The 22,117-nt window shown below is 35.5% G+C and overlaps 1 protein-coding gene across 1 annotated transcript in view; it reads right to left on the bottom strand.

The window, feature by feature from the left end:
* Positions 1 to 22,117, bottom strand: part of hcn4 (hyperpolarization activated cyclic nucleotide-gated potassium channel 4) — a 150,285-nt gene that overhangs the window by 62,827 nt on the left and 65,341 nt on the right. Inside the window, exon 4 of the mRNA XM_073850542.1 lies at positions 19,832 to 20,050. Within this exon, the coding sequence (XP_073706643.1) occupies positions 19,832 to 20,050 (219 nt within the window). The remainder of the gene's footprint in view (positions 1 to 19,831; positions 20,051 to 22,117) is intronic.

Genomic DNA, 22,117 nt, shown 5'->3' with positions numbered 1-22,117 from the left:
AAGGCCAATATGTTTTTGCCAAGTATAAAATCGACAAAAGAATCAACGATTTCACATTTCATGGATTCATAATGTTTTGAAACCAGTGAAACACATAATTCTGTTATACACGTAAACAGATAGAGAACTTCATCAATTCCAATCTCATCTTTACGCGCAGTCATCATACCCAGAATTTCTCTGGCGGTTACGCTGATTGTCTCTTTGCTGTTAATACAGAGGTTAACACAGATGTCTGTCACATCGGGCCCTGCTTCATTTTTCAGGCTTCTTACAATTTTCATTTCGTTCTTGAGGTTTGTTATACGTTTACTATCCCCAGTAGAATCATGATTCGGATCACACTCATCGTCGATGACCGTGTTCATCAGTTTGATCATTTGTCCTCTGTAATACGGTTTAAACATAGAGTCTATGACAACTTTTACACCGCACATTTTTCCTGCGGCACAGCTGCACTCCGATTGATCATCTGCAGCAGCGCCGGAACTACAGTTGTGCTCCATCAGGTTTTGTGTAGTCTCAGACGGTCTTTTCAGAATTCAGTTTTCTCCAAGACGTCGCCGTTTCCTAGAATCCGGATTAACTGTTTCATTCACGACAGTCCAGGCCTTGTGCATTAACACTTAAAATTTTTGCTTTATGGGTCAGAACCCCCGAAGCATTAATAGTAGAAAAAATTGCAGCAGAGCTGTGGTTCAGTCAAACTTGGTTGCTGAAGCAGGTTCTATTGGTCCATGTAGATGTCGCAGTAGGGCCGTCATCCGCACTTTTAAACCTGGTTATGCTCAAAGCGACAGGTCAATTCACGATTACTGAAGAGTTGATGAGGACCGCCGTTGTTGGTTTTTAACTGTAGGATCCGCCCCGTTTGGTGTAAGAGGGTTGTGGCCAGAAGTCATAAACATTGGTCATGCCCCCCTTGTTTATTAAAACAAGTAAACATACAGCAAGGAACAGGAAAGGACTCAGTACTTTACAATATTGTTGTGCAAACAGAGAACAGAGATTTTCACGCTACTATACATCCAATACATATTAATGCATATCCCAATCGATTTAACACTCATCATCAGCAATGCTTAAATTCAACTCAACTTAAACAACATGTCTATCGTTGAGAAAATGATGTTTAACACATGTAAATCGCTATGCTCAAAATGTAGCCTTGTTTTGCAGCATTCAAAGGGATTGTCCTCTGGAGTAGGCCAGTCGCAATCATACTCATCAGAGTCAGACTCATCGCTGCTTTGAGACAAAAGTTTTGTTTCAGAGTGCTCGTTGCATTATTATTATTTTATTTTATTTTAATTTTTTTAGCAACATAAGGTAATTTTGGTCGTGAGGCATTTTGTTCCAACAGGATGAAATGGATATGTGGTATGGTGACTTTGTTGCACGGTACCACATACCAGGTGTTGATCCATTAAACTGGCTGAAGTACCAGGTTTTGTCACCAAAATTAAATTCTCTCCAAAGTTGATTGTAGAAATAGGCCCAGTCTATGACCGTCAAAAGCAGATAGTCACTTTTGGATGCATTTTCTTTTTAAGATTCCAAAACATAGGGAGTTTTACAGTCTGCAACTCTTTGTCAAACACATATCTTCCAACACAATCATCAGACACTGGGAATCTTGTTTCACGAAATCTTCCTCTTCACTGAGAATCTTTGTCAGACCATGTATTTCTATTTGTACGCTTATTCATTTCAAAGTTTTGATGAACACTGTCACATCATTTGTTTTAGCGACATTCGATGGTATATTTTATTAAAAGCTGACGTGGTGAGGTGTTTGAGTAATGCTATCATCTGTTACTGCCACATTTAGGTTTTCACCGCTTACATACATCTGCCCTAAACCTTTAACACTACCGTAATTATTTAAAAATACAAATACATTTCATGCCAGACACTTTTGAAACTGACAAAAAGCTAATATTTAAGCTAAACAAACAAACAATGAAGGATCTGTGCATGAAACTTCGGACACAGACATCATTAACTTAAAGGAATAAAAGACTATACGCGTTCACACAGTTAACTTTATTTAAATGTTTCACTTATATAAAATGACCCTGAGTTGTTAGTACAGAAGTGTGTGGTGGCATCGATTCTTTGAACCGGCTCATTGATCCGAACTGTCCAAAGGGGTCATTTTGCAGAAACGAATTAGACTTAGACTTTGCATTACTAACACAGATCACAAAAAGAGGGTTTATAACAACACTGGATGAGCGTATACTTCACAAAAAGTGTGGAAATATGAGTCATTTTAAATAAGGTATCTGATTGTGTCTATAATCAGAAGTCCAACGGTTTAGAGCGGTGTCATGTATGAGTATGGGAAATGGATCCCCATGTTTGAAGTCTGAGGTGTATGCTGGGTATTGTAGTTCCCTGACCTGAAAATCTACAGCGTTTGAATGAGGTATTAGTTACACGTGTTCAGTTTAACAGCTTTGTAAAAATAAAAAATCAGTAAACAAAAAAGAATTGTTGAAACATTTAGACTAAACAAATATATTCAAGAGTAATACAACATGCATATATTAAAACAGACTTGATGTGTATGTTGTAATGGAGCAACCGTTGTTGTGCTATCTTGTGAAACAGCATTAGGTTTTAGTTGTGTGCTCTTGAAATCAAATAATTGTCTTTATCTTAAGAAAAAGTGAATAAGGTCCTGGTGTCTGAATATCCAAACAGTCTTCGTCATGATATTATGAACCCGCCATCGCCCCGTTCTGTAGCGTGTGTGTTGTGTTAGACATGATGCAAAGGGGTATGTTTGTTGAGTTCTAGGCCTACCTGTGTGACCAGTTAATTTTTCGGATTGTTAGCTCATGCCTAAATTTTAAAGTTTCATCATAAAACTAGGTAAGCAGGAACTTGTAATAACAGGTTTAACATTTTATAAGTTGGTCAATCACTCATTCATAGCTTTATCTTACTGCAATGTTTTCTGCAATGGTTGTACTTGTTGTTAGGATGCTTCAAATTCAGTCAGGTTGGTTTTATGAGCATAGCCTTGTTTGTCAAACTAGTGTTAAGTGATACTGATCACATTTTTAACGTTTAATGTATTTGTAACTTAATTACAACATACTGGGAAAAATTAAATTACAGTTACTTATGAAAATGTTAACGATTACAAAGATTGATATCGCGCATAAATTGCATTGACTGTTTGACTGTATTGCACTTATTTGTCACTGCTTTATTTCCTTTTTGGGTTGATGTATATTTATTTTATAAGTTTAACTGTTTTTCCAGCCTGTTGTTAGATGCCAATGTTTCCTGTCATAGCTGTGTATAGATTTGATTTCAAAACAGTATGATAGCTATTAAACTATCTTGTTATGGTTTTAAATGTGTATTTAAAGCTCAGAACAATCTCAAAGTAAGTCTGATTTAGTGGTGGATGTGCTATAAAACTAAATTATTATAATCGCGATTCAAGTGAAAATCCTTGAGACCTGTTAACCCTGCCTGGTTTCAAAACATTAACAGTTGAAGACATTACATACTTAGAAAAGTAACAAAAAGCAATCAAATGTAATCAGTTACATTACTTTTTTAAGAGTAATTGAAATAGTTATAAATACTTATTAGATTTAAAATAGGGTAACTTGTAATCTATAACCTACTACATTTCCAAAGTAAACTTCCTAACACTGGGTGTAAAATATTTCCATCAGGGTCTCGGGCCTCGGAAATGATAAAACAAACTTAAGGATGTTGTTGGTTGTTTGTGGGTGTCTGTGAAAGGTGTGTACATGCGTGAGAGAGTTTGAAAGAAACATGTTTCAGGTAAAAGTTGTGATTTTACTGCAAACTATAAGCCTTATAACTATAGAAACTTAACACATCTGTATCAGTAAGATATTAATGTCATCACAAACCATAAGACACATCAGCCTGGGGTGTTACAAGATGGACTTATCGAATATTTGATTATTTCTTCTATAAATCATTTGTCCAAATCTTTATTAAATAAAACTATAAAGACAGTTATTTGCATTTACAAAAAATAAAACACCATAGTGTAAAAATAAATAATAATAATACCATTTTTAAAGAAAGAAAGAAAAGTCTGTATAATTCTGTGAGACATTTTTAGCACCTTGTTTAAGACATACTTTTGTTGCAAAACAAACTTATGACAACTAAATCTCAGTCTAATTCAGGTCTAATTCATAAAGAAAAATCTCAAAACAAAAGTTACATCATTGTTTAATCATACTGCTTCCCATAATCATGTGGTGCTAAACGTTTTTATTTGTAAAAGGTTTGTGTAAGCCATCATTTTAACACGGATTGTTTGTGTTTTAGTCGCATGTATGATTGCTTTGTGTTTGTGTTTAGCTGCACGTATGTTTACTTTTTGTGTTTTAGTTTACATGTATGTTTGTGTGTTGTGTTTAAGTTTGCATCATGTGTTTGCGTTTGTTTTAGTTGCATGTATGTTTGTGTTTTGTGTTTAAGTTTGTATCATGTGTTTGCGTTTTTTGTTTTAGTTGCATGTATGTTTGTGTTTTGTGTTTAAGTTTGTATCATGTGTTTGCGTTTTTTGTTTTAGTTGCATGTATGTTTGCTATTTGTGTTTGTGTTTTGCATCAAGTGTTTGCTTTTTTGTGTTTTAGTCGCAAGTTGCATGTATGTTTGTGTTTTAGTTTGCATGTGTGCATTGTGTTTGTGTGAGTGTTTGTGCTTGTGTTGAGACTTGAAAGAGCTAAGACTGAATATAAAGAAAAAACAACTGGAACTAAAAACAAGTAAAAATGAAACAAGATTTTCCACTAGCATAGATTGGTTTGTTAAAAACAAACTTCGTGGCCCTCCAGCTAATTTTAGCTTGTTGTTATTCATTCTGAACATCAGTTTAAAGACACATTCACCACATCCACATTGTAAACCTGTTTTTATTAGGAAAGATGTGTTCTTCCTAAATGTTACAATCCACCAGATGCCCCACGCAAATCCAGCTGTGTTGTTAAAAGGCTAATTACACATCTTTTGACCTACTGAACTTTTACCTAAACTTCTGGCAGAGTTCACAAGAAAACACACTCGCAGGTGCGTATTGTAAAAAAAAAAAAAAAAAGTCCACTGCACATCCTTTGACCTCTTAATTAACGTTGGCATAAACTTTTAACAAAGTTCACAGCGCCAGTAGACCCATCTACACCCCCCTAGGTGACGAGTCGCAACCCCAGAAGAGTTTTTACAACGTAGGCTGATCTGATAAGAATGCATCAGCGATCGTAGACTGCGCTCACCAACCTCTCTGGTTTATTGGGCTGTGTGATTCAAGATATTTACATTTATATGATGTTGTTAAGTTTAGACTATTAAATACACACGCGTGTATGTGTTTTAACTACCACTCCGCAAGTCTTACGTACGGGAATAAAATTGCGGAATCCTCTCTTGCCTTTATTGTGCAGCGTGGAACAAAGCATTTGCTTTCATTCGGATATTTTAATGTACATGCATACAAACGGCTCAGCTGGTGTAGCCTAACAGACCGTATAAGTTCTAAGATTGTCAAAAATAAAAAGATAGTAACTTGTATTAACTAAATGAAATAAATAAATATTTTCCTGTGGCGTTTGTTTAAAAGGAAACTGACATCCGCTAAAAACTGCCCTTGAGACCAGTTTTACAAAACACTATTTCACAATTAAAGTTTTCTATGGACCCGTTTCAAATACACATTCCCTAAAACAATAAGAGAAAGACCATAAACTCCTTTGAATTGGTGGTCGTGAGTTCTAAGATTGTCAAAAATGAAAAGATAGATTAAAGGAGTATCTGTGATTAACTAAATAAAATAAATAAATAAATATTTTCCTGTGGCTTAGGCGGCGTTTGTTTGAAAGGAATCTGACATGCGCTTTAAAATGAAACAAACAAACAAACAAAAAACTGAGGAATGTTTAATGTTAAACAGAGGAATGATTTCATCAATTATGAAATGTCATCGATTTATTCAAATAAGAAGTCTTCTTCGATTTTTAAAAGTATTAATTTGTTTAATTATTTTACCATACATTTAAACCTTTGGTCTCTGCTTTACTGCGTGTGTTAGGGGGGTTGTTGTGGGTGGGGTTTGTCCGCAGCGCCCGTAAGTTCATTCTGAGTCAGACAGCGAGGAGAAAGGATGCATTGTCGCTAAACGGTGTAAGGTGTTTGATTCTTAAATTTTATTAACTTCGTAACAAACTCTACCTAGTTTTTTTACATTGTAATGGTAGACTACAACATAGATTTTTTTTGTCAAGTATCTTATGCTGTTGCTTAACGATTGCATCTGATATTTTTTAGTTTTTTAGATCAGTGTGAGATGCACTGGTCTCTCTCCTTTACTTTATCTTGTATCAGTATAAACTCTACCTTTTTTACATTGTAATGCTAAGACTACAGCATAGGTTTTGTTTATTTTACTTTAACTCATGTATCAGTAAAACTATTTAAACTTTTAAACATTTTTAAAATTGTATTGCTTTAGACTACAAAATAGATTTTGTTTATTTTAGTTTAACTCTCAGTAAAAAAAACTATTTAAACTTTTAAACATTTTTAAAATTGTATTGCTTTAGACTACAACATAGATTTTGTTTATTTTAGTTTAACTCTTGTATCAGTAAAAACTCTACCATTTTTACATTGTAATGGTAGACTACAACATAGATTTTTGTCAAGTATCTTATGCTGTTGCTTAATGTTTGCATCTGATATTTTGTAGTTTTTTAGATCAGTGTGAGATGCACAGGACTTTTCCTTGATCTTGTATCAGTAAAAAACTTTTTAAACGTTTTTAAAAGTTGTAATGCTTTAGACTACAACATAGGTTTTGTTTTACTTTAACACTTGTATCAGTAAAAAACTTTTTAAAGTTTTGTTATTCTATAGACTACAACATTTGGTTTATTTTACTTTAACACATGTATCAGTAACAAAACTCTACCTTTTAAAATTGTAATGCTACAAGATTTGTTTTATTTTACTTTAACTCTTTTATCACTAAAAAAAACTATTTAAACTTTTAAACATTTTTAAAAAGGTGTAATGCTACAAACTACAACATAGATTTTGTTTTCACAGTTTTCTGGAAAATACAAACCTCTCTGTGTTTCTATTGTATATGTGAAGAAAAACACAACTTTAATAAAAACTACCCCTTAAGCCCTGTTTCCCAAACATATACACTATTTATCAATTAAAGTTGAAAAGCACATAGTTTTGAACAGTTTTCCATGGTCCTGTTTCAAATACACATCCCCCAAAAACAATAGGAAAACAACCATAAATTCCATTGAGTTGGTGGTCCGGATAAACAGATGTCCAGTTTTGGGAGGGGTAGGGGGTGTCCAAAAACAGGTGTCCAGTTGGGGAGGGGGGTGGAATTTTTATGACATGCAATCAATCAAACATCTTGACACATAGTGCCCTACTTCTCTCTTCTAAATGTTCATTTGAATCAGTGAGTTGTTGACTCCAGAATCAGTGAGTCATGGTCAAATGTTCACTGAAATGTTTAGTGAGTTGTTGATTAGGGACTCACACTGACTGGATCAATTGAATCAGTGAGTTGTTCACTGGAGACTCGCTCTGACTGGATCTTTCGAATCAGTGAGTTGTTCACTGGAGACTCACTGTGACTGAATCAATTGAATCAGTGAGATGTTGACTCGAGAATCGCTCTAAATGTTCATTTGAATCAGTGAGTCATGTTCAAATGTTCACTGAAATGTTCAGTGAGTTGTTGACTAGGGACTCACACTGACTAGATCATTTGAATCGATAAGTTGATTACTGGAAACTCACTTTTGACTGTATTATTCGAATCAGTGAGTTTTCAATGGAGACTCACTCTGACCAGATCATTTGAATCAGCGAGTTGTTGACTTCAGAACAACTGCAATTAACTCAGTCCATCTTGCAATTGAATCATTCAGTGCAATTTGTAAACCGATTGAACAAGTTCATTAAAAAGAATTTAGAATCGAACACTGTTATCGTGTCTCTGAGCGGGTGTGGATTTTTCTCAAAATAATGAGGAACAACATGTTTTTAAGAAATATAGTGGAGTAAAAAGTATGACATTATGCTTTGGAATGTAGTGAAGTAAACAAACAAAACAAAGTTACTGTTCACCACTGGGAACGACAGGTATATTTTTACTTTTATGAACGGTTCCTTTAATTTTTACTTGAATTGAGCCTGTGAAACTGATCGGCACATAATCCCAAACCACAATCCTACAGTATCTATTTCTGACATGCTTTCCCTTTCAGTTCCAGCCTCTCTCTCTCTCTCTCTCTCTCTCTCTCTCTCTCTCTCTCTCTATCTCTTTATGAAGCTAATATTAGCCAGTGCTGACAGACATGAGCGCAGTACAATACAACCCTCCATTGATGGCAGATTATAACAGGCCATTCTCATGATAATTTCATCCACCGTCTGTGCGAGCTGCAAATATTTGCCTCTTTCTATTCTTTTACTCAGAACAGCGCCTCTGCAAGACGTTTCTGGTGAGATCTGGAGATTTTAAAAGAGGTTTGTGAAGATATTCATCATTTTAACATACCTAATGCATCTAATGCAAGTGTCACCTAGTTTGCAGCTTTAATTAAAACAAACAACACAGTAAAAGTTTTTGAATTAAAAAAATATATATCTCTTAGACCTGAATGACACAAAACAATTTTTGGGGGGTTCAAGCGCTGAATCCTTAAAAACGCTCGAAAGGGGCGAGGGTACTTTTAGTAAAATGCCTATAACTCCTGAACGGAACAAGGTATCGCTGCCAAACTCAGAACACTTGTGTAAGAGCTCAATCTAAGGTTGCAGGACAAAAATCACAGAGCTTGGGCACTTGGTGGCGTTATAAGAGGGAAAAAAATAAAAATAGTTATACCAACGCAATGGCAACTATTTCTCAGAATTGACTTTTTCTCAGAATTGCAACTTTATTTCTCAGAATTGCTACTTTTTTCAAAATTGCAACTATTTCTCAGAATGGCGACTTTCCTCAGAATTTCGAGTTTATTACTCAGAATTATGACTTTTCTCAGAATTGCAACTTTTTTATTAGAATTTCGACTTTATTTCTCAGAATTTTGACTATTTCTCAGAATTGTGACTTCTCAGAATTGCAACAATTTCTCAGAATTGACTTTTTCTCAGAATTGCAACTTTATTTCTCAGAATTGCAACTTTTTTATTAGAATTTCGACTTTATTTCACAGAATTGCGACTATTTCTCAGAATTGCGACTATTTCTCAGAATTGCAACTTTATTTTTCAGAATGGTTGCTTTATTTCTTCGAATTGTGATTTTTTTCTCTCTCAGAATTGCTACCTTTTTTCACAAAATTGCTACTTTTTAAAAAAAAATTGCAACTATTTCTCAGAATGGAGACTTTCCTCAGAATTTCGACTTTATTACTCAGAATTACGACTTTTCTCAGAATTGCAACTTTTTTATTAGAATTTCGACTTTATTTCTCAGAATTTTGACTATACCTCAGAATTGTGACTTTTCTCAGAATTGCGACTATTTCTCAGAATTGACTTTTTCTCAGAATTGCAACTTTATTTTTCAGAATGGTTGCTTTATTTCTCCGAATTGTGATTTTTTTTTCTCTCAGAATTGCTACTTTTTTCACAGAATTGCTACTTTTTTCTCAGAGTTTCTTTTTACTTACAGAAGGTCTGTAAGAAATTTGAAAGGGCGATATCACATTTGTCAAGGATGTAAATGATTGTAGGTTGCGTAGTTTTTCGCACATACACGTGATATTCATATCACATGACAGAACTCCTAATTCCAGACAACTTTGCCTCTAGAACCACTGCCGTCAATCAAATCATTTGTTCAATGATTGAAAAGATGTAAAAATAACTACTTTTGCAAACTAGTCCTAGGTTTTTTCACTCAATCTGCAAAAAACCACTGCAGTACAATTCTCTGGACTCTCTAGGTCAATAGTTTATCAAAAAAAGGTTGAAATTTACCCTTTAAAGGAGAAGTCCGGTGTACTATTGACCTAAAGTGTAATGAATCATGATACCGAGTGTGAACTTACCTTTCATAGCTAATCTCGGCTTGTCCCCTGCACCATTTACAGTTTTTTACAGACGCTAGGACACATTTCTCAATACTTAGGTCACTTTTGCAAAACTCTTCACACAATTCTCCTAACCGACTTTCAGCTTGGCAAAGCAGTTCATTTCACATTCAAAATGCACCACAACTACCAAAACACTTTATTCAGGTCTCAAATAAACTCATTCTCCCAGAACACTAGCAAAGGTTGACAGCCGACAAACACACTTTGTCACCCACAAAACAATGACCTAAAAAACACTAACAACATGTAGCATTACACAGTGTTTTCTTGTGTAAAACAAGGACACATCTCTGTTTATAATTGCAATATATATTGTTTATAACTGCAATAAATGTTACTGGAATGAATCAGACATGATGCAGAACTCGTCAATATTTTATGTTGTTTATTTATTTATATTTTTTTTGCACTAAGTAATTCCAAAATACAAGAATTTGTATACACACCATCCACTGATACAGATACAATAGTAATGCTAATCTACTCGCATTTTTAGATTTGAAATATGTTTCAATAAAATATGGCTGTTGAATTTTGCTGTCTTATTCAGTTTTGCATTATGTTATTGTTTTGAACATAAGTTTAACAGTTTTGAAAACAGTATGTAAGCACGTGCAAAATGTCCTGTACGTCCAAAGATTTTTGTCAGTTGTTGTGTCTGAGTGAGAAAAGAATTCATGAAATTTGAGAGATGTAGTCACTGAATGCATTTTGTGCCAAAACAGTGATCACTGTGTGAAGAGTTTTGCAAAAGTGACCCAAGTATTGAGAAATGTGTCCTAGCGTCTGTAAAAAACTGTAATATGAATTCACTGACCTGTGCATCTATCTGTGTGTGCGCATGTGTGATTTACTCCATGTGAATCCATCACAAAGCAAACGTCACATGGCTGTTCTCGTGCATGTGAGGTTTCCGTCAGGTTACGTCTCGTCTTTCCTAGACAGGAACTAGTTTGAAGAGGAACCCGCTGGCTACTGTCTCATAGAATAACAGCAGAGGTACTATAGCCAGGTGTGTGTGTGTCTCATTCTGTCTCTATCTGTTAAACACACACACACACACACACACACACACACACACACACACACACACACAGTCTTTCCTGTCTATCTGTCTTCCGACAGCTCAGGGAAATGTTCTGAGAACACATTAGTCAAGCTAACGAACGGACACGCGGCCTCCCTTGCCTCCATATTAATCTGTGTTTACCGTGCTAACGTCTCCTCTACAGGATGCCTGGCTCCAGGGTCTGGCACGCACTGAATCGTGAGTTGCGTTGCCATGGGAGCAGGTTGCCATGGGACGGGCGGCGCATTAACGGATCGCCGTTTGACCCGCAGCTCACAGGCCGCGCCCACCGGGAGACCAAATGGCCGGTTAACCCACTTGGCAGTTCTGAATCTCCAAAAGCAGGCCAGCAGACCAGAGCAGACGAAACAAGACGGAGGGGAGGATGTACCGGGACAGAGCGCCCAGCCGACTCTTTATTAGGACGAATGAGTTGGCGAAATTCTTCTAAACCAGATGACGGAATTAAATGGGAACAATCTCTAATGCTCTAAACAGCTGCACCACTTTTGTGTGTTATTTTAATTTTTTTCTCTCTCTTCTGCTCACCAAGGCACATTTATTTGATTAAAAATACTGTAAAAATGTGAAATATTATTACAATTTAAAAGAACAATTTTCTGTTGTGAATCTATGTTAAAATGTAATTTATTTCTGTGATCAAAGTTGAATTTTCAGCCTCATTACTGCGGTCTTCAGCATGATTCTTCAGAAAATGTGTGGAAACCGTGATGCATTTTATTTTTCAGAATTCACGGATGAATAAAAAGTTCAAGAGAACAGCATTTGGAATAGAAATGTTTTTTAACATTATAAATGTATTCACTAACACCTTTGATTTAATGCATGTTTTCCGAAAAAAAAAAAAAAATGTCTTTCAAAAAATAGATTTTCAGTGTCATTTTTGAGCAAATATGCATTTATTCTATGCAACTGAGGCTCATTATAAATATATAGATTATAGATCAGTATATAAGTGTTTATTTCTCACTTAAAGAAGCTGTATTAAGATAAAAAATTGTGTGTTTTTTGAAAAATTGATGAAAATAATATTTATGCTAAAAACAAGAAAAATATTTGCCAATGGGGCCATAAAAATACTCAATTTCCAGATATTATTGTTGTTTTAAAATTCACAGATGAATAAAAAGTTCAAAAGAACAGCATTTGTTTGGAATAGAAATGTTTTGTAACATTAGAAATGTATTCACTTTCACTTTTGATCAATTTAATGTATGTTTTCTGAAAAAAATTAATAATGTCTTTCAAAGAATGGATTTTCAGTGTCATTTTAGAGCAAATATGCATTTTTTCCTATTTAATTGAGGCTCTTTATAAATGTATAGATTATTGATCAGTAAATACGTGTTTATTTCTCACTTAAAGAAGCTGTATTAAAATAAAAAACAAGAAAAATATTTGCCAATGGGGTCATAAAAATACTATATATACTATAATACAATATGCTTTTTTGCATACTGCATACTTCAGTTCTAGTATTTCCCCCTCACATTTATGTTCAGTATCAATACCTTTAATGTATGTACTTGTAATAATTCATGACCGCAAATTGATTAAATGCCAGTCACAGATATTGATCAAATTATTAATGACAAGTAATCAATTTCCAGTGAATCTTTAACACCACTAGTGCTTCCCCCTCGAACCCTCAGGCTATTCCTCACCACCGTTCCTCATAACATCAACAAATAAAGACATACTGGAGAGGCCATTAGACTAAAGTGTTCACAGATCTCTGTCAATCCTCTGTGATTTTACATCATCTTCAAATCAAGAAATCTCGCAATCTCCCTAAACGGTCTGAATAAGCCGTGGCGCGCGCTCCTGCAGTAAATACATAAGCTGCAGGCATTAAAGATTCACAATGAAGTATCAGACAAACCCAACCAGTCATAAGCCAAATGCTCAATTCCCACCGCATGCTCAGGCTCCCATGAATTTATAATATAAGAACAGGATTGGGGAGAGAGATTTTAAAGAAGTAGCGTGAGATCAGTTTGCCCTGCAGTGGTGAACAGGTATTTGTGTCAGTGTTTAGATTACAGTCAGCAGAAAAAGCAAAACATAATGCTTTTATTCATTCAGCGCCTGGAGATGTTGAAAATGCATTTCGCCTGCTTTCTTATTCCAGTCAGGGTGTAGGAGCACAGATATGAATGACTTACCGGCCTTCCTCACATGAGAAAAATCACAAACCAGATCTGTTTAACATCTCAGACTGAACTGAGATGAAAGTAGAGCAAATCAAGACTTTTACTGAAGTACCTTGACTTGCAATGTACGAACTTCAAATGCACAATTTTAAAATAAATACAGCATGTTATGGTCTCAAAATCATGTGTTACGTCTTTAGTATTACAGTATTTCTCATCATTCACACGTCTCTCTGTCTCCTATTTTTACCCTTATGAGACAAAAACAATTTCCTGAAAAAGTCAAGAGGTTGATGTAATACTCCCAGCATCCCAGCTCACTCTTTATGTGCTTTTAGTCTGTTTTTACTGCTACTATATACAACATGGTATAACAAACACCATAGCTTGGGCTTTATAAAATCTGTTTTATTTTTCTTAAATTGCATTTAAATTTTTTTGTGAAATTCATCTTCTCTGGACTCTGTTTTAATGGTTTAATTCCGTTTTAATAATCATCAAAAGTAGCCTATGTCAAATTAATTTAATTTATAAAACTATAATAATTTATTAAGAAGTGTTACAATTTTAACAATATTTCCTAATGAAATATGTACATCCACCAAATTTTATAAAACACTGGTATGGTATGGTAAACACTGGTATGCATTTATGCATTCATTTTATCTTTTTTTATTATTTTATTTTGTGTTTTTCAATATTTTAACTAAATAATTTATAAATTATATTTTAACCAATAAATAAATAATGCACTGAATTGTTGTACAAATTGCAAAATAAATATTTTAGCTAAATAATTTAACAAGCTGTATTATTTTTTTATTATTTTATTATTATTGTACTTTTTTTGACAAACAATGTTATACATAACAGATTATTTTGTTTAGGAAATAATGGACCAATAAATAAATAATGCATTAAAGTACTGTAAAAATTGTAAAATAAATATTTTAACTAAATAATTTAATAAGCTGTATTATTATTTTTATTATTACTATTTTATTATTGTACTTTTTTGGCAAACAAATTTATACACAACAGATGATTTTGTTTGGGAATTAATGGACCAATAAATAAATAAATATATAATGCATTAAATTGTACAATAAATAATTTAACTTAATTTAATAAGCTGTTTTTTATTATTATTACTTTGACAAGTACATTTTGCTGTACAATAGTAATATATTTTTGTCATAATTTCTTCAAGTTAAACTAAACTCTGTCTAAACTTTTTTTTCATTTTTACATTTTTATCAAATGAAATGGTAAAATGTGAAACTGGTGCTCATTCACACAGAAAATAGTCCACATCAAGATTTGATTAAGTGTACAGCCCTACATTTGCTTTATTCATCAAAAATGTGCCAAATTCTCTGACATTCCACATCCCACATTATCCAGTATTCCATTTTTTATGATTATATTCCACAAATCCATCTGCAATTTCAGCTTTACGGAAACACAGGGCCCTACCCACAAAACCCTTGTGATAAGTTTTGCACAGACAAAAATCACTGGCATGTTCTTCTAGTTTCTAATGTTACTGCCATATCCGTTGTATCTGTGACTCAGACTATCTGGGGCGTCTGTAAGACCCCTTCATCTTCCTTTTGATCTTCTCTTTCCCTCTATATATCTTCTCCATCGCTATGATTCTCACTTTTTCCATCCCTCGGTCTCTCAACAGATGGTGCACCATGTGGCGATCTGCCCATGTTGAGGTGGGCATGAGGGAAGAGTCTGAGGTCTGCCTATGCAGCGGGCATGAGGGACCCTCCTGGCACACCGTATTGCCCGCTGACCATGACTGAGGTGAGGTCAATCACTCATACCGGACTGGACAGGAATCTACAGAAGTGCAACTACAAAATCAACCCCATTTTCTGAAGTCTGGAGCACAATCGCTGCACGATGACGCACATCCTCAAGTTTAATACTTGGGGTTGTTTCAAAAAGCCCTTCTGAATTTAATTTCAATCATCAGAGCTAAAAGTGCCTGCGAGTGAATATTAATATCTGCGCTCTCGGGTTGGTTGTTTATGGGCCGTTATAAGTGCATTATTGTGAATTAAAGTAGCCGGCAGGAACTGTGGTAATCACGTTAGTGTGCTGAGATGAGTTTAGAAGTGTCACGCTGTCGTCCAGCTGGACTGTTTTCTCCACACACTCATATTCTACATAATTGACTTCTTCCTTTACAGATTTTTTTTGCTTCCAAGCTTCTTGAATATCCTGTTTTACCCTCAGAGTTTCAAAGTTTAGATGGTTCATTCTCTAATTGATTCTGTAGTTTTTACTCTGTGTCTGATGTTTAGGATATTTATTTCACTGTAATTCAGTCAATGTTATTCCTGTTGTATTCAGTTTGTCTTCCTGAATATTATAAAACATTGTAATGCTTAAAAAACAAAGGAAGCATCTACCTGCAATCACCCATAACACACATGCAACCATCTAGCGATAACACCCACAACACCCTAGAATTGTGGTTAGGATTTTTGCATGAATAAACACGATTGACAATTGTAAAATCTAGTTATTTTTACAACTCACTTTGGTGCTACTACAAAGCATACACTTAGCAACGCCCTCGAAACCACTCAAAACACCCTAACAACTCCCTGGAAACCACCCACAAAACCCTTGAGTCGTGGTTATGACTTTTGCATGAATAAACACGATTGACAATTGTAAAATCTAGTTATTTTTACAACTCACTTTGGTGCTACTACAAAGCATACACTTAGCAACGCCCTGAAAAACACTCAAAAGACGCTGGAAACCACCCACAACTCCCTTGAATCGTAGTTATGATTTTTGTCCATGGCAAACACCATTGACATTTGTAAAATCTAGTTATTTTAACAATTCACTCTGGTTCAATTCACTACCAAGCAATGCCCTGGAAACCACCCCAAACACCTTAGCAACCACTTAGCATCACCTTGGAAACCCCCACAATACCCTACCATTAGGGGTATGATTTTTGCATGGGCCAACACCATTAACATTTTTCAAATCTAGTTATTTTTTCAAATTTAATCTGGTGCTACCACTTAGCATTGCCCTAGAAACCACCCAAAACACCCTCGCAACCACCTAGCAACTCCCTGGAAACCATCCACAAAACACCCTAGAATCATGGTTGACGTGTGATTATAAGCAAACACCATTAACATTTGTAAAATCTAGTAATTTTTACAATTTACTTTGCTGCTACTACAAGGCAACCACTTAGCAACACCCTAGCAACTCCCTGGAACCTACCTGAAACACCCTAGAATTGTGGTTATGACTTTTTTATGACTTTTGCATAAATAAACACGATTGACAATTGTAAAATCCAGTTATTTTTACAATTCACTTTGGTGCTACTACAAGGCAACCACTTAGCCACGTCCTAGAAACCACTCAAAACACCCTAGAATCATTGTAAGGCATTTTGCATGGCAAACACCATTAAGATTTGTTAGCAACCCCCTGGAAACCACTCCGAAAACCCTAGCAACTCCCTAGAACCCACCTGCAACACTTTTGCATGGGCAAACAGCATTGACATTTGTAAAATCTAGATATTTTTATCATTCACTCTGGTGCTACCACCTAACAATCCCCTGGAAACCACCAAAAACACCCTAGCAACACCTTGGAAACCCCCCACAACAACCTAGCATTAGGGATATGATTTTTTGAATGAGGAAACACCATTAACATTTTTAATATCTAGTAACTGTTACAATTCACCTTGTTGCAACTGCATAGCAAACACCTAGCAACACTCTGGAAACCACCTAGAAAGCTCTAGCAACCTCTTAGCAACGCCCTGGAAACCACTCAGATTACCCTAGCAACTTACTGGAAACCATCCTCAACACCCTAGAATTGTGGTTATGATTTTTGCATGAATAAACACGATTGACAATTCGTAAAACGTAGTTATTTTTACATTTCACTTTGGTGCTACTACAGAGCAACCATTTAGTAACTCTGGAAACCACTCAGAACACCCTATAATCGTGGGTATGACTTGTAATTATGAGCAAACACCATTAACATTTGTAAAAATCTAGTATTTTTTACATTTCACTTTGGTGCTACTACAGGGCAACCATTTAGTAACTCTGGAAACCACTCAGAACACCCTAGAAACTCCCTGGAAACCACCCACAACACACTAGAATTGTGGATATGACTTTTGGGCAAACAGCATTAACATTTTTACAATCTAGTTACTGTTACAATTTACTTTTTTTGCAACTGCACAGCAAACACCTAGCAACACTTTGAAAACCACTCTAGAATTGTGGTTATGACTTTTGCATGAATAAACACGATTGACAATTGTAAAATCTAGTTATTTTTACAATTCACTTTGGTGCTACTACAAAGCATACACTTAGCAACGCCCTGAAAAACACTCAAAACACCCTGGAAACCACCTACAACTCCCTTGAATTGTGGTTATGATTTTTGTCCATGGCAAACACCATTGACATTTGTAAAATCTAGTTATTTTAACAATTCACTCTGGTTCAATTCACTACCAAGCAATGCCCTGGAAACCACCCCAAACACCTTAGCAACCACTTAGCATCACCTTGGAAACCCCCCACAATACTCTACCATTAGGGGTATGATTTTTGCATGGGCCAACACCATTAACATTTTTCAAATCTAGTTACTTTTCCAATTACACCATTAACATTTGTAAAATATAGTTATTTGTATAATTTAATCTGGTGCTACCACTTAGCAATGCCCTGGAAACCACCCAAAACACCCTCGCAACCACCTAGCAACTCCCTGGAAACCATCCACAAAACACCCTAGAATCATGGTTGACGTGTGATTATAAGCAAACACCATTAACATTTGTAAAATCTAGTAATTTTTACAATTTACTTTGCTGCTACTACAAGGCAACCACTTAGCAACCCCCTGGAAACGACTTCCAACACCCTAGCAACTCCCTGGAACCTACCTGCAACACCCTAGAATTGTGGTTATGACTTTTTTTATGACTTTTGCATAAATAAACACGATTGACAATTGTAAAATCCAGTTATTTTAACAATTCACTTTGGTGCTACTACAAAGCAACCACTTAGCCACGCCCTAGAAACCACTCAAAACACCCTAGAATCATTGTAAGGCATTTTGCATGGCAAACACCATTAAGATTTGTTAGCAACCCCCTGGAAACCACTCCGAAAACCCTAGCAACTCCCTAGAACCCACCTGCAACACTTTTGCATGGGCAAACAGCATTGACATTTGTAAAATCTAGATATTTTTATCATTCACTCTGGTGCTACCACCTAACAATCCCCTGGAAACCACCAAAAACACCCTAGCAACACCTTGGAAATCCCCCACAACAACCTAGCATTAGGGATATGATTTTTTGAATGAGGAAACACCATTAACATTTTTAATATCTAGTAACTGTTACAATTCACCTTGTTGCAACTGCATAGCAAACACCTAGCAACACTCTGGAAACCACCTAGAAAGCTCTAGCAACCTCTTAGCAACGCCCTGGAAACCACTCAGATTACCCTAGCAACTTACTGGAAACCATCCTCAACACCCTAGAATGGTGGTTATGACTTTTACATGGACACAATTAACATTTGTAAAATCTAGTTATTTTTATAATTCATTCTGGTCTTACCACCTAGCAATGCCCTGGAAACCACGCAAAACACCCTAGCAACCACTTAGCAATGCCTTGGAAACCCCCCACAATACTTCACCTTGTTGCCACTACATTGCAAACACCTAGCAACACTCTGGAAAAACCACTCAGAACACCCTAGCAACACCCTGGAAACAACCCTAGTAACACCTAGCAACGCCCTAGAAACCAGTCAAACACCCAAGCAACACCTAACAACGCCCTAGAAACCAGTCACAACACTCTAGCATTGCGGTTATGACTTTTACATGGACAAACTCTATTAACATTATTAAAATCGAGCAATAACCTGGAAACCACACAGAACACCCTAGTAACACCTTGCAACACCCTGGAAACCACTCACAGCACCCTAGCATTGTCTTCTTAAATAAATTTTAATGTCACAACAAAGCAACCATCTAGCAATGCCTTGGAAACCACCCGCAATTAGCGTTGGTGTCACTACAGAGAAACCATCTAGCAATGGCCAGAAAACCACCCACAACACCCTGAAAACCTTTTGCATTAGAAAACAACATTAACATTATTAAAATCGAGTTATTTTGGCCATTATTTTGACGCCACAACAGAATTAAAGACACACTTTACCCATAATTCACACGTTATTCTCATACACAAGAGTCCCTGTGGTCTTGTCACCACAGCGACAGATGACGAACCCATAATGCGGCGCCTTCACGGGAATCTTTCCCTGCTGTTCTTGGGATTTGTTCATTATGTTAACCAACTGGTCGTCACTCACCTTTTCCTGATATTGCCTGCGCGAGGAGTCCAGCGACTGGATCAGCGCCGTGGCGTGGCCGACGAACATGGCGTAGCAGGTCGCACCCACGATCATGCTGAGGATGGTCAGCCACACGTCTGTCATGCCGACAGGAGGGTACATGCCATATCCGATACACAGCATGTGGCTCATGGCCTTGAACAGAGCGTACGAATACTGCTGACCCCACGTGTCATTCTGAAAGACAGAACAACAGACCATCATAAACAGTTCATGTCCACCTGATTGACACAGATGACCCATACCACCTTTAAGTAGCGATATGCCTCAATATTCATGATACATTTACAATGACTTTGCTGATAATATACTGTATGAGTAAACATTGTAACAATTTAATTGTACAAGTGCATTCCATTACACCGCGTTCCAAATTATTATGCAAATTATATCTTTCTCTGGTTTTCATAATTAGTCAATGCAAATGACAGTCAGTATAATTTTTAAGTCATCAACCATTAGGGTATAATTCGAATTGTATTGAACAAACCTCCTAATGATAACAGTATTTATTTCAAAAATAAAAATCTGAAAATGCACTGTTCCACATTATTATGCACAACAGAGTTAAAACATTGTATAGGTTGTAAAGAACTGAAAATGGGCATTTGCTGAATTTGCAGCATTAGGTGGTCATATTTACTGAAATCTAAATCTATTTCAATCAAAAACATCCTAACTGGGCAAGTTACATCTTACCATAGGACCCCTTCTTTGATATCGCTATCACAATTCTTGCATCCATTGAATTTGTAAGTTTTTGGAGAGTTTCTGATTGAATTTGTTTGCAGGATGCCAGAATAGCCTCCCAGAGCTGCTGTTTTGATGTGAACTGCCTCCCACCCTCATAGATCTTTTGCTTGAGGATGCTCCAAAGGTTCTCAAACTGGTTGAGGTCAGGGGAGGATGGTGGCCACACCATGAGTTTCTCATCTTTTATGCAGATAGCAGCCAATGACACAGAGGTATTAATTGCAGCATGAGATGGTGCATTGTCATCAAGAGGCACCAGCAACTTCAAAAACCTGTTTGCTACTTTGTAATGGCATTTTAGTAGCTGCTCTCTTAATCTGATGAATTTGTCTGGCAGAAACCTTCCTCATTCTGCCTTTACCTGCACAAACCTGTCTGTGCTCTGAATCAGCCTCAAATCTCTTCACAGTACAATGATCACGCTTACGTTTTCGTGAAATATCTAATGTTTTCATACCTTGTCCAAAGCATTGCACTATTTGACGCTTTTCGGCAGCAGAGAGACCTTTTTCTTTCCCATAATTGCTTGAAACCTGTGGCCTGCTTAATAATGTGGAACATCCTTCTTACTTTTCCTTTAATTGGGCTCATTTGGCAAACTATTTATCACAGGTGTCTGAGATTAATTTCAGTGATCCAAAGAGCCATGAGACACAATACCATCCATGAGTTTAATTGAAAAACAAAAAACTGTGTGTTTATGACACTTACATACAATTTGCATAATAATTTGGAACGCGGTGTAGTTTCCCTGTCTATGACAGTTTTAATATTTTAAATAGTTTGAGAGAAATTGGCTATTTTAAAAGTTACTTTCACAGGGTTATTATAGTTACTAAACATTTAGTTGATGTACCAAAAAAAGTCTTAACTGAAATAAAAATAAATGAACACAAAAACAAAACATACCAAAAGACCAAAACACACACACACACACACACACACACACACACACACAAATCTTTAACTAAAATTAAAATTAAAATAAACCTGAAATAAAAATAAATAAATAAATACACACAAAAACGCCAAAACACACACACACAAAAAAAAAATTTATCTAGAATTAATACAAATGAAAATGTAAAATAGAAAAATACAAAAATGTTACTAAATGAACAAAAAAATCTTTTTTGTTACTTGAAATAAAATAAAATAACCAAAAGAAAAGAAAGATTAAATAAAAACACTGTTTTTATTTAACCTGATATACCAAATAAAGTCTGAACTAAAATAAAAATAAACACACACAAAAACAAACAAACGAAAAAAAAAAACTAAAATACAAAAACACTCTAAAATAAAAAAAAAAATATTTAACTAAAATTAAAAATGAAAATAGAAATATAAAAACTCATTCTCTTGGATAATATCTCAGCAATACTAAAATCACAACTTTATAAAAATAAATTTATAAAAATGGCATTGCTAAGTTAATTTCTGTAAATCACTTCCATATTTTTTACTAAATAATAAAAAAAAACATTTTTG

Source organism: Garra rufa, chromosome 11 (assembly GCF_049309525.1).
Source record: "Garra rufa chromosome 11, GarRuf1.0, whole genome shotgun sequence".
In the NCBI taxonomy this organism is placed as follows: domain Eukaryota; kingdom Metazoa; phylum Chordata; class Actinopteri; order Cypriniformes; family Cyprinidae; genus Garra; species Garra rufa.
The sequence above is the reverse complement of the archived record's forward strand: the minus strand, read 5'-3'. Positions and strand labels throughout refer to the sequence as shown.